The following is a 12,928-nucleotide window of genomic DNA, read 5'->3' on the forward strand; positions in this document are numbered from 1 at the left end:
GATTCATGCCAAAAACTGCAGTATATTGAATATGCTAGCCAAAATACCACATTAAAATGTCTGTGTACCATATTAAATGATGTGAGTGATATTAAAATGGTTTATGTAACATCTCATAAAGTACTTTAAAACCTGAATAAAATAAACCCAAACTGTGTTAATTTCAATTTCTAAATGTAAATCTAAAATGCTAGTCTTGCCATACATTTCACTAGGGAACACAGCATGTAAAATACATGCCAATTTTTAACATTTCCCTAGGTTTTGAAGGTAACAGCTGGAAGTGTTTATGAATAAACTCTCCCATCAGTTTGTAGACTCAAGCCCTGGGTGAACTGTCAGAAGCAGGTTCAAAGAGCAAAATTCTTCTACTGTAAAAGAGAGAAAGAAATCTACGTTCTGCTACAATGATATAAGCATTTCCAGCTCCTATACAGGACAAATATAGCACAACTCATGCATAGCATGTTCTGCCAGTATTAAGCAAAACAACTTGCTTTCCTTCTGGGAGGCCCTGTTTCAGTGTTTTTTATAAAATAATTCTTTTTTATTCAAGTAATCTTAAATTAGTATAACTTGCTATTAATGTCTACGCCAGATATGCCATATCATTAAGTTCCTAATGTTTCATTTATCTTCTATATATTTTAATTGGACTTAAAAAACGTTATCAACTTTGCATACCAGCCATGAATAGCAAGAAGAAAAAAGGTTAAGGGCGAATTTCCTCTTTCCTACTGCCCCAAGCCATTCTACAAGTAAAGAACAGTGACTTATTTCTCCATTGATCTCACAAGCCAAATTTTAAATAGACTCAACTTATAACAAACTTGTATAGACACATTAATAAAAACCTATTACTGTACTCCACCATGAAAGCAGTTCAATAAAGATGCTATATACACCAATATGTGTTCATAGAGCTTGATTCTAGTTTAAAATACAGTAGAAAGGGAGCATTTTGGAGAAAAGCTAATTATTTCAGTGACAAACAGGGAAATAACTACTTAATGCTTACTGCTGCAGCCTTTCATTATGTATTCCTACAGCTTCCATTTCATGATGTGTGAGACAATGGACATACTTTCATTACCCAGTGGAAATTCCAGGCTGCAACCCATGATCATTTGCAATGCGACAAATGAAGCCATTAGATAGGAATAGTGCCATTCTGCCTGAGTATAGCACTACCCTACATTGGCTACCCAATTTCTGTAATCCAAACTACTCTGGTGAGGTCTCAGCCATCTCTGCAATGCACAGCTTGTACCATGCAGACATCCCTGAAATGCCAACAATAGCGTTAAACACTTCTGAAGGCCATTCTGAAATCGGAATATACAGTTGCCTTTGAGAGCAGCTAATATAAGACGCCTGATAGTTCCCTTTCTAAGTGGCTGCTGTGGGGTTTTGGGAATGAAGGCAAAATGACTCCTGAATTGGTTAATCATATAGCAGTCACTATCACAGCAGTAAACCAGGGAACCAGTGGACAACTGACTAAAACCTCATGAAGAAAAATTTAACATTTACAGAGACAGTCAAATATCAATTAACAAGGGGCAACAGGGTAGAATAAAGCAAAGCCACAGAGATTTCAAAGCATATGTGAATTAGCTTACAAGAACATTACAATGTACAGTGCAATAACGAGAAGAAACAGTAGTGGAATACAATGAGATTCAGGCCAAAGCTGCAGACCTGGGTTTGCTATATCAGTATTTAGCTAAGTACACCTAGCCAAAATCTGAACTCAGTACTGTTTAAATGTCAGCTTCAGTATTTTTCCACTGACAACACAGTTAATGCACATTCCAAACAATGCTGAGCTAGAAGTATGCTAGAACAGCAACACACGTATCATTGAACAGAACGCTGCGCTACCTGGTTGAAATCCCATTCCTTCAAGGATGTAAAATGACACAAGAAGATACTCATTAACTTTTACATGCAACCATTTCTATTGCCATGTGACTCTCAACTAGCATTAAGACTTCGACAAATTTACTACAGGAGAACATACAAAACTTTGTTCTGCTATGGTTTATTGTAACAAAATTCTGGAAGAAAAAAGGTAACTAGTTTTTCAACCTCATACATGAAGTGCTATCTCAAGTAAGAATTTCAGGTGCCCTGTGCAGCAGCCATCTTTTGCTTATATGGCTGCAGAAAAGAACACTCTGGAATTAGACTTTCCTCCAGGCTAAACCAAATAAAAATCTGTACAGCACTGACTTCTTCATACTGGACAACTGCTCCAATGAGGATACTGGCACAGTCAGACTTCTCCCACTCCATCCATACTTCAAAGTCTTTGGAAAAGCTTGCCAAAGTTTTAAGTAAAGAGGCTATTAGATCAAGCATCAGCTTAAAGACCAGTATGTTTTCTGTTAATCTAAGATACGTAGCAAAAGAACAAGACACCAGCAATACAGACATTGACCACAAGTTCGTTTGCTTTAACTCAGGAAAAAATCCAAATGTTTTTCTCATCTGTAACTTGGACAAGCCCTAACAATAACTTCTTTTAAGAACCCATTTGCAAAGATAAGACTGCCTATTGCTTAACTATATGATCCTTCAGCAAAAAACCAAAACAAACCAAAACACATATCTAGGCAGACTGAAGACGTGCTTTTTCATCCCAAAGGGAGAATGAAACATTTTTTCAATGAAGCATACTGAAGGTATCTCAAGCTAGAAAATTTATTCAAAATGTTAAGTCTACAGTTTCAAACCTGCATGTAAAAACATGTGCTTGAGCACAGAATAGTTGGTCTGGCATGAACAAACAATTCCTTTGTGCACACAAGGGAATTTTTTTACTGGTTTTAGAAATCAGTTGTCTGAATTTTAGTTGTTGGCACTTCCACCCTCCTTAACTGTAAGGCTAGCTGGCACAGGTACGTATCTAACCATAGGCTGCTATAAGTGAAAAGCGTACATGGCAATGAGAGTGTGTAGAAGCAGGACTGTTGGCTTTGGGATCATCGCATACACTAAACCTGTTCTCATGTCCTTTCACACAGCAAATAGGTGAAAATTGCCCAATAGCTACAAGAGCTAAATAACCAGGAATGTTTTCATATCCCTCAAGCGCGATGCAAATTCAGCAGTAAAGAATTTAAGAATTTAAACACCTCATCTCTCAATGAGTAAAGTAACCTTTAGTTGAGGTGGGAAATGAGCTTTAATGGTCTTCACTGATTGCTGTGTTCTCATTACTTCAGACTGTTGTTTGTTAAATAAAAATAGAATTATGATGTCATCTTGTTTCCTAAAATATGAATGATTACTTGCAGTCAGTTTATTTACATAGATTTGGTAATAAAAGATATACACCCCCCCCCACAAACCGCCCTCTAAATGACTCCACAAAATACCTAACTAAATTGATTCAAAATCCATTTCTTCATGTGTTTAATTGATAGCAGAGTAGCAGATTTCAGTGACATAAAAGTTTGGTGAGACTTAATTCTCCTTCAGGATGCCAGGTTTTAACAGTGAATTGTTAGAATTCATACATTTAGTATGAATGGAAATGATACTATTTTATGTGAACAAAAAGCTTTAAGTATCACGTTTTTCAGAAATTCCACTTGTTATGTGAGATGGTGCAACCAGACAATTTTAGAAGGCATCTGGCTTGAATGGATCTGTGTATTAAATAAAAGGAAATATAGACTCACAGGGTAAATCCTCTGGAAATTACTTCAGTCTCTTGAATAAGTCGTAGAGATTTCCTCACAAGATTAGTAAAAGCTCTGCTATTTGCCACTGTTTCTTCCAGCTGGATACAGTATTTTCGCAGGGACATTTGCAGCTTGGCTGTCCTCCATGTGCCCCACACTCGAAAGACTGCATAGACAAGCAGAACTAGTCCCCATAGCAGCCATGATGATTCCTTCCACCATGAGGGAAGCATAAACAGTGCACTTACAAAGGCAAGAAGCAGCGAGACATCCCTGTAAACAGAAAAAATATCATCAACCACAGATTCCTGAGGTCAAATGAGTGGCAAAATCATGAAGATTCTGGTTGCATCTGCCATTATGACATCTTATAATGGGTTTTTTATACAGGTTCTGATGGGAGCTATAAACACTGAAAAATATTCCTAGTGGCAGATTTACATGTATATGTACATGATACTACTTGGTCAGTGTACTCTAAGGAAACATTTCTCTGGCTTTTTTTATGTCACAAGGAGAAGAATAATGTACCACTTTGAAAGGTCAGTTTCTCTTACACATATGACTTAAAAAAAAAAAAAGAAAAGAAAATAGAATAAGAAAAAAACTGACTACTCAGCATTATAATCCAGGGTGGGTAGGAATTGGAATATCTGTACTTCCAGGTTCAAGAGTACAGTAGGGAAGGGCATGTTTCTTTTGGTAACAAAATCCTCAAGTAATGCCAGCTTTATTTTTTCTAGAGTCTGACTCATTTAACTTGGACACCAACACAGCAGTAGTTTTTAACATGTTTTTATAAAGATGGCTTGTATAATCATTTTAAATAATTTAGAAGCTCTTGCAAATCCTTAGAGAACAGTCACTGTATCTCAGTAATCAGTTATTTCTCAAGGACATTAAAAAAACTTCATAAAGCTGTTATTTTCACCTAGAAAAATTACACAAAAAGAAGTAACTGCTTGAAAATACACTGTGTTTCATATACAGTATTATAGTTGCATTTTTTTAAATGACAGTCCAGAGATGGATGGGATATGGGCTTCAAGATGCATAACAACTTTATTTTTGCATATTTTTTTGAAAGAAAAACATTCACTTTCTTTACCTGCATATCCTGTATTTAGTTTTGGAAGTATTTAAAAGGACTATTTTCCCATTTCTAAAATAAGGCATGATCTCTGGATTTCTATTTTCTGGACAGTTTTGTAGTCATATTTCAACACAGTTTACAAGCGTTAATTCTTCAGGGCTACTGACAGCTTTCATTAAAGGTCCAGGGTTAAAATATTCCAGATATGTAATTAACTTTAAAAAGGAGAGACATGTAGTCTACAACTTGCTTGGTACATTGAAAATAAAATCACACACATAGAAAATGAAACACACCAATGAAAGACTCAAAGAGATTTAAAAGCTCATTTTGTCCATTTTCGGTTTCTGGTTAATCCAGATCATCACAGACAGACTGAAGAAGAAACTTCAGACTCCACAACCCACCCAGGAAGCTACTGCAACTCATACATATCCTTAGAGTTCAAAAGATTTCCCCCAAGTAAAGTCGGAATCACTGGCAAATTAATTGCATGATTTTTCCTCACATCGTTCCCTTTTCTGAACAGGATAAATGACGACTGATCACCACTTCCTATTAGCTACCTTCTACGCATTGTAACACTGCTTTACCCACTTCAATTTTGTCCATTTTGGCCAAACAATCCTAGCATACTTTAACGTTTCCAAAAGACTCTATTTTTTAAACTCGTTATTCTTCTTGTTCTGCTCTGGCCTGTCTCTAAATTGCCTATGCCTCTCCGAGCGCGGCATCTAAAACCAAATGCTGTAGTCTAACACAAGGCTTAGGGAAACAGACAGAAAAGTAACCCCCTGCATGCTGCATTTAATAAGGACACCAGGATGAGATTTGCCATTTTTTCAATAATTTGCTGAAGCATTGAATTTATACTCTGCAACCATGTGCAGATCCTTTTCTGAAGTAGTACTGCCTACCCAATTATTAACCACCTGTTTGTTCATTTGATTTTTCCTTCCCAAAAGCATTAGACTTTTGTCTATTGACTTTTCTACTGATTTCAAGATATTTCTCAAAGCTACTTTTGAATTCCATTCTGCCAAAACATTTACAAACTTGGTGTTGTCTGGAAGCTGAGCAATAGTCACAAATTCTGTAAGTGTACTTTATCATCCGAACGGTTAAAGAAACTATAATAAATAGTGCTAGGACCAAGACAAAGCACTGGAAAAATCTGTTTCAGAAGTTCTCTTGTTTGACAGACAGAATCAATAATGACATATTACAACTTAAACAGTTGGGGTTTTAACATGCTGTGGCTTTATAATAATTTTATCCATTTTCCTAACATAGCATAAAAACATAACACTGGGCTGTGTTATGAGGTATTTTTATTTACTGATTCCTGTCCATTTCTGAGCAAGACCCCCTGTCAGAACACCCACTGTCCTTGCTGGTTTTCAAATACAGGTGGTAGCTGTTCTGATGCTGCTGCAGCAGCTAGCTCCTTCAGTTTTCCAGGGTGAATTTCACCAGCCTCTGCTGGCTTGAATGCATCTTTAAAAATGCTTTAAGTCTGTTCTTCTGGTATTCTACATCTGAAAATTAACTGCACACACCTCCCCGACATAATTATGAAGACCACAGCAAAGTAGACACTTTTCAATTCAGTCTTCACAATCATGTCTCATTTATCAAAATCACCATTGTATAGCTTTAGAAACTCAAGAATTAATCAACCATGTTAGTTCTTCCCCAGAGCACATATTAGGGTTCATGTAGCTATCTCAGATTAAAACTGACTCTTTCAACAAAACACTTTAGGAAAAAAAACATGCGTATACAAAAATCTGGGGAGTAGTGTACCAAAGACTCAACGACCTGAGAAAAAAGAAAAGTAGTTACTTTGTTGCTGCATTTTATATAAAAAACACACAATATATTTATTGCTTGTTTCTCAGTGAATATGGTGGTACATATTCTCTGTACAATACCAAATATTAGGAGTTGCTAGGGAGCGTAGCGTTGGAAGCTGTCTGTTTTCCTGTTGCTTACACTGCCCTGCAGACAGGATACTGGGGTCAAGGAACTCAATCAGTTCCACATCCTCCTGCAGCAGAACTTCCTGTTGCAGGATGGTACGGAGCGTGTCAAATCGAAATCCAACATCCTAGCCACGAATGGGCAGGAGAAAAAAACAGGCATTAGTAGAGAATATGCAAATTCTTAAAATTAAGTTAGTAGAACAAGGAAAACACCCAGACACTCTATACTTTGATGACAACAATCTGTTCCCAAAGACTACAGGAATGTTTTAGCTATATCACAAGTAGCTACTTCATTTTTATTAAAGCTGTCTAACTTTAAAAACTCACATAGTCCCTACAGTTCAGACTTGCAGGATGCATTGCACTGACTTTGTGATCTGACCTAGATAGTAACAATACCTGGAAAAGTGCCACAGATTATGCCAATATATTTGCGTAAGAATCAGAGAGGTACTGTATCTATCAGAAGGTCATTAATAAAACAGCAAACACTTTCTTTTTGATGTCATGACATAATTTACATCATTAAAAATAAAAATTAGAAAGAAGAAGAGGGATATTACAGATTAGTCAACAAAAAATCACCTGTGGATACTTAAAAACATTAGGGTAAATGCACTAGACTCAAGCCCTGAGCCAAGACAGTGATGCCCTCTCCTGCAGGATTCTGTGCCTTTCCAAAGGAACTCAATCCAAACATGAAACAGCATGGGACTCTGAAGACCACATACTTGCTGAACTCCAGGCAAACTTCAGGGAATTACTTATGGATTTGATGACATGATAAGCATTTGCTATTTTTTTTTCCTTACAAGTACAGCTCTTCAAGACTGATACAATGCTCTTGAAGACAAGTCTATCCATTAGAGAACCCCCTGAAATTTTAATTTGCATCCAGCACCAACTATAATTACAAAACAAGTTAAGAACGTCATAACAAAACCCAACAAACACTGAACACGTGCATCTTTACATCGAACTAGATTACAGGAGGGAAAGGAGAGTATGTCTGAAAACCCTCTATTAGAAGCTTTTAACAGAAGTATGACATTTCACAGTACAAAATCTGTTTAGCTCTGTCACTGACAGACCAAGATTCTTCATGAAACTAGAAGATAGCTAGTTGAAAGTTTATTTCCATACATTGATGTCACTTGAGATATTTTGCATTCCACTTTTAATAGCAAACATTCGTTTGAGGATGGTGTAAGAGGAAACTCTGCCTCCTCCGACGCATCCTGTGTCACTTCAGTACCCTACTGTAGCAAGCAGCAGAAGAAACATGTTTTCCGTACTCTTTGGTTGTGTCTCCATCTCAAGAAAGTAAGGCTAAAAAAAGCTGCTAAGATAATACCTTTGATTCATAGGGGAAGAGGGAGGAATTAAAAAGGACAATCCATGATCACTAATAGGAGGAAATTTTGTTATCTTGAGATAAGGGAGAAGAGATAGCAATTGGACTTAGCAGAACGCAACTGTTTTCTTTTTTTTGAAGCTACATCTGAAGACACCATCCCTACATCATAGCAATAAAAAATAAATCAAAATGCTAACTTTTAGATTCTGGGACAGTCTGACTAATGTGACACTGGCAAGCCAGATCAGGAAACTGGAGCAGCTGGGTGCAAGTTAAAGCAGATCTCCGTTAAGCCCAGGCTAGAGACTGACCTGGCTGGAAAGTGGCACTGCAGAGAACAGGTGTAATGGCACCATAAAACTATTTTTAAATATGTGGGGTAGAACTATAACTTAAGTCTAGCTCACGCAGGCTGACTTGGGCCCTAAAAGTTTCTGCAGGCTCCAGGAGGAGAATACAACTTCTGGTGGGCAGACGGACTCCCAACAGCATCTGAACTGCTGAGATGAGAGCACACAGGTACTACAGAGGACTGCTCTTGCCTCTCCCTGCAGACAGACCGCTACACAGATGTCATCCACTCTTAATGCGTAACGCTGTTTGGAAGCATTACAACTGAGATGACTTAGTTTGTTTAGATTTTCCCAAATGCAGAAGCACTCTGGACAGCAGTGCAGGAACAAATGGGCCAGGATGGGTTCAGGGGTAGTAGATCTGCACTGTGGTGGTGCTATGCCTGAGCTAATGCACTGAAACAGAGGGTGAAGCAATACTCAGGTGAAGCTCTACAGCCTTCTGTTTTGAGCTGTGTCTTCAAAGCACTAGGCTGCAATATTTGAACTTTCTCAGGAGGGTCTCCATACTGGCTTCCATCAAAGAGAGTAGCTACTCTGTAGGTTAACACCTTTCAGCTTTCAAGAATTTCTTTAATATACGTTTTAATTTCTCTTTCACATTTTGAAAACCTTCAACCTGCCTACTGACACTGTTTCTGTTCTTGTGTGCTCAATTCGCTTGGCACAGTAACTCTGAAAATCAGAATCAATATTATCTGAAGTAAAACTCTTAGAGCCAAAACCAACAACACAGAACAAAGATGGTGGTCAGAGGATGAAGTACAGAGGAGAGGAAGACTTGTGGATTAGGAAAATAAATGGAAAAAAAAAAAAGGGGTCACTTACCAGTCGGTGAAGTATATCATCATTTTTCTTATAATGTGCAAAAGGAAACCAGCTTCTAAAGAACTCAACTAGTTTTGACAGGATGCTTTGCTGAAGGGAATAGAAGTTACTCCAATTAGAAAAAGAACAACAAAACCAAGCCAAAAATAAATAACAACAGGCAATTCCTTTATTTCTGCATTTGCTTTTCTTGTTAATTCAGACCCAAGTACCTGTAAGGAAGTTTCGCTTACTGTGTCTGGCCTAACTTCAGAGTACGCTAAGGAACATCTGCTTCCCGTCAGTTTGCTTGTACACACAAGAGCGTGAAATAAAGCTTTCAGTAACCCCACCTATTTGGAGCATAATGGATTGTTATGTTGCACTGTTAAAAATAACTACAGCTAGAATTAGTTTGATCTTAAGCTGGCAAACACTGCAGCACTATGAAAAATCTTCTCTCTCCTTGAGGATAAAAGGTTAAATATTTAATTGGGAATGAAGAAAAGACAAGGAGAGGAACAACCTCTCTTTGGCAGACCACCACAGACTGAGGGCAAGGCTTTGGAGAAGTTGTGAACAGAGACAGGGAAGAGTGACTGTAAGAAGAGGAACTGTCCCAGAACCTCCCTGTCCCAACCGGTGTGTGGTATCAGGTATTTTGCTCCCATGCTGCTTCCCATGCCTACTAAACCCACACTTTCATCTGAGCTGTAAATGAGACACTAATTAGGGGGACTCCTTCTTGGTCATCACACATTTTACTCATGTATCTTCCTAAAATAGGATGTATGAAAGATTATAGCTAAATAGATGCATATTGCTTCACTTGAATGAAAGAGTTTTTGACACGCATTGTGTATCTACTTCCCTCAGACTGAGCTGACAGGAAGAGTTCTTCAAAATACTTACACATATTTCATGATTTCTGAGGCCCTACCTCTTAATCTTCAGACTGCTGACATGCAATACAATCAAACCAAATGTATGCCCAAAAAATTAACTGTGGAGCACCTACATCTGTACCTCCTCTCCTCATTCTGTTGTTTTGGGGGTTTGTTCCTTTTTTTTTCTCCCCCAACTATAAGGTGAGAAATAGAAGAGTAAAACCAAGCAACAAGAGCTTGGAGCTCTGCGGTTAGTGCTGTGATAAACCTGACAGCCCTTTTCAAGGCAGCATGACACAAGTTTGATGAAGCAAGCCAGGGCAGAACAGCTTTGAATAAACATCAGAAATTGTCACCCTGAGGCCCTTATGCTTCAACAATTTTTGTAATAACTTACTTTGGCATCCATTTATGTACCTAAGTTAAGTTTTTCTTTATGTATGTCTCATCTTTCTGTGTACAGTTGCAATTGCAGACCTATACCAAAAGGAAGTGTTTTTTAGGTCAGTGGAGAGACAAACCAAAAGGGGTTTTGTAATGATAGCTCTTCCCAATACACAGGCATCATTCTGGCTTACTAGGAGGAGCTATCCCAACAATCCACACTTCTTAGACTATGGAATAAATCCAAGGGATTGTATTTTGATGTTGCTCAAGAGCACTGACGTAAATTGGAAGGGGAGAAGAGTGTCACAAACTGCAGCACTGGATTATCCTCCAAGTTTCTTGTGAAGTGGTGAAAAATAAAACAAAATTTTCCAATTACACGTTGTAGAAAATAAAGGTCTTTGTTCTGCATTTGAGCTGCAGATGGGACACTTCATTCAGAAGTACTTTTCCCCATACTTTGAAAGCAGGGTACAGAAAAATTGTCCATTTACTGTTGAAAATGATGCCTCTGGAGCTTCCCATTTTCAACTGTTTAGCTTCCCTAAGTCTTTGGTTTTTTTATCATGAACATGTAAACCTACATCAGGATAATTTTAAACTGCTACCAGCTGATTAAACTAGACTGTGGAATTACTGAAAAAAAAAACCAAAACAACAGGCCAGCAAACCAAAACCGTAGTAGTGTGCTATGTAAATAATCTTTTGGTTTCTTTTCTGTGTTTTAGTTTAAAAATAAAAATCTGAGGTTGCACAAACACTAAACAGGCATGTCAGCGCTTGAAAACACAAAACAAGACAACCCACTGTCTTAGGCTGTGACCCAGTACAGTACAGTAACACATTAAATTATTCAGATCCTTGAACTAGTGTCTCACAGTTTGCATTCCCATTGGGAGTGTTACTGACAAGTAAAGCAACTTTCATCAACACACAAGTCAGGTCATGTTGCCAACGCTTCTGGAGCATTCTTCTCACAGCTTTAAAACACCACTCAGTCAACCCCCCTGTAAACTAACAAAGATGTGTAACTCCTAACATTAAAAACCATAAAAATATAAAAACTATTTTAGGTACATTAATTTGAATCTAAAATAAAATTCTAAGGACTATTTCCCTTTTGCACAGGATAAACCTGAAATGGCAAGCTAGCAGGTTTCTAAAATATCATCATTCATTCACATTGGCACCTTTCAATTCTGTGCACTTCAGAAAGAAGATAATGCTACATATTCAATACTTTCCAGCTATCCAGAGCTAGCATTGAGTGGGTGGGAGACCTGGACAAAGGCAAAGGACTAGTCCCTCTGACTTTCCACATCAGGTCATCTGCACTACTACTGAGGGCTAGCCCAAACACAATCCCCAGTAGCTGCCGTCAGCACCAGCCCTGTTCTAGTGATGAAATATTAACACATCTAAGATGGGACAAGGTGTGACAGTATAATCAATTTAAACTTTCAGATATGCACAGCAGTCTAAGAAAATGACTGTGAAAGAAAAAATGTAAATGGGAAGAAATTCATTCTGTAAAGATCAAGCAGAATTATCCAAATAGGATTTAATTCCAGAAAACAGGTCTAGAAGCTCTTGCAAGCTGTGCTTTGGAGTATCAAGTGATCATGAGACCATAACTTTACTGTAATTTCCGCCAGAGATTAGTACAGCCAGGAACACTGCACCTATAATTACCGTGCTAAATCACATCTCTATACTCCCTCAGATCGGAGCTTGGCATTTCTTCAGCCCTCAGAACACAACCTTGAAGCAACTTTACCTTTATTGAGCTTTTCAGCTCTATGTTCACATGCTTTGCTTGGCAGGACAACAAGACACAGCAGCAACGTTTGTATCAGCCACTAGGAACCCGTTTCTTTCCCAGATTTTTTTTTTCAGTCCCTGAAGATCCCAGACTACATCTTTCCTTGCCAAAATCTTGCTACATGTCACCAGAATGTATTTGCACAGGGTTCATACTTGACTGGATATATGAGGAGTAAACAACCTCAACTCAAAGACACAGCAACACTGCACCTTTTCTATTTTTATTTTAATAAAGTGTTCAAGGCATTTGTAAACTTGCTTTTCAAAAGAAAAGGAAAATATATACACGTACTAGACATCACTCGGCATAGAACATCATCCATGCCCTGTGATTGTATTTTGCACTTCACTAAGCCTCAGCAAGATCATTTTGTACCAGGACTATGGGTAGGTACACATTCAGAACTCAGAAACCGCGTTTCCCAGACATTTTATAACTTCAGTAGATTAGGCCAGGGAAGGCTGAGAGAAGGAAAGTGATAACTTGTTCATGAAAAATTGAGGAAAAGATTGGATAGGGATGTTCATAATTTGCCTGTG

At 37.9% G+C, this 12,928-nt stretch overlaps 1 protein-coding gene across 5 annotated transcripts in view; it reads right to left on the reverse strand.

Annotated features, from left to right (window-relative positions):
- The window catches only part of VEZT (vezatin, adherens junctions transmembrane protein), a 54,926-nt gene that overhangs the window by 24,211 nt on the left and 17,787 nt on the right, over positions 1-12,928 (reverse strand). For 4 of the 5 annotated variants that reach the window (XM_061454582.1, XM_061454581.1, XM_061454580.1 and 1 more), the window contains 3 exons: positions 9,312-9,401; positions 6,720-6,895; positions 3,690-3,965 (listed from right to left, as the gene is read on the reverse strand). In XM_061454582.1, coding sequence (XP_061310566.1) covers positions 3,690-3,965; positions 6,720-6,895; positions 9,312-9,401 — 542 coding nt within the window. Of the gene's footprint in view, positions 1-3,689; positions 3,966-4,800; positions 6,572-6,719; positions 6,896-9,311; positions 9,402-12,928 lie in introns of those variants that run through there. The other variant, XM_061454584.1, reaches the window with a different exon arrangement.

This window comes from Pezoporus flaviventris, unplaced genomic scaffold, assembly GCF_033815535.1.
Source record: "Pezoporus flaviventris isolate CSIRO_AGI_PZ_B2104156 unplaced genomic scaffold, CSIRO_AGI_Pfla_v1 ptg000016l, whole genome shotgun sequence".
In the NCBI taxonomy this organism is placed as follows: Eukaryota; Metazoa; Chordata; class Aves; order Psittaciformes; family Psittacidae; genus Pezoporus; species Pezoporus flaviventris.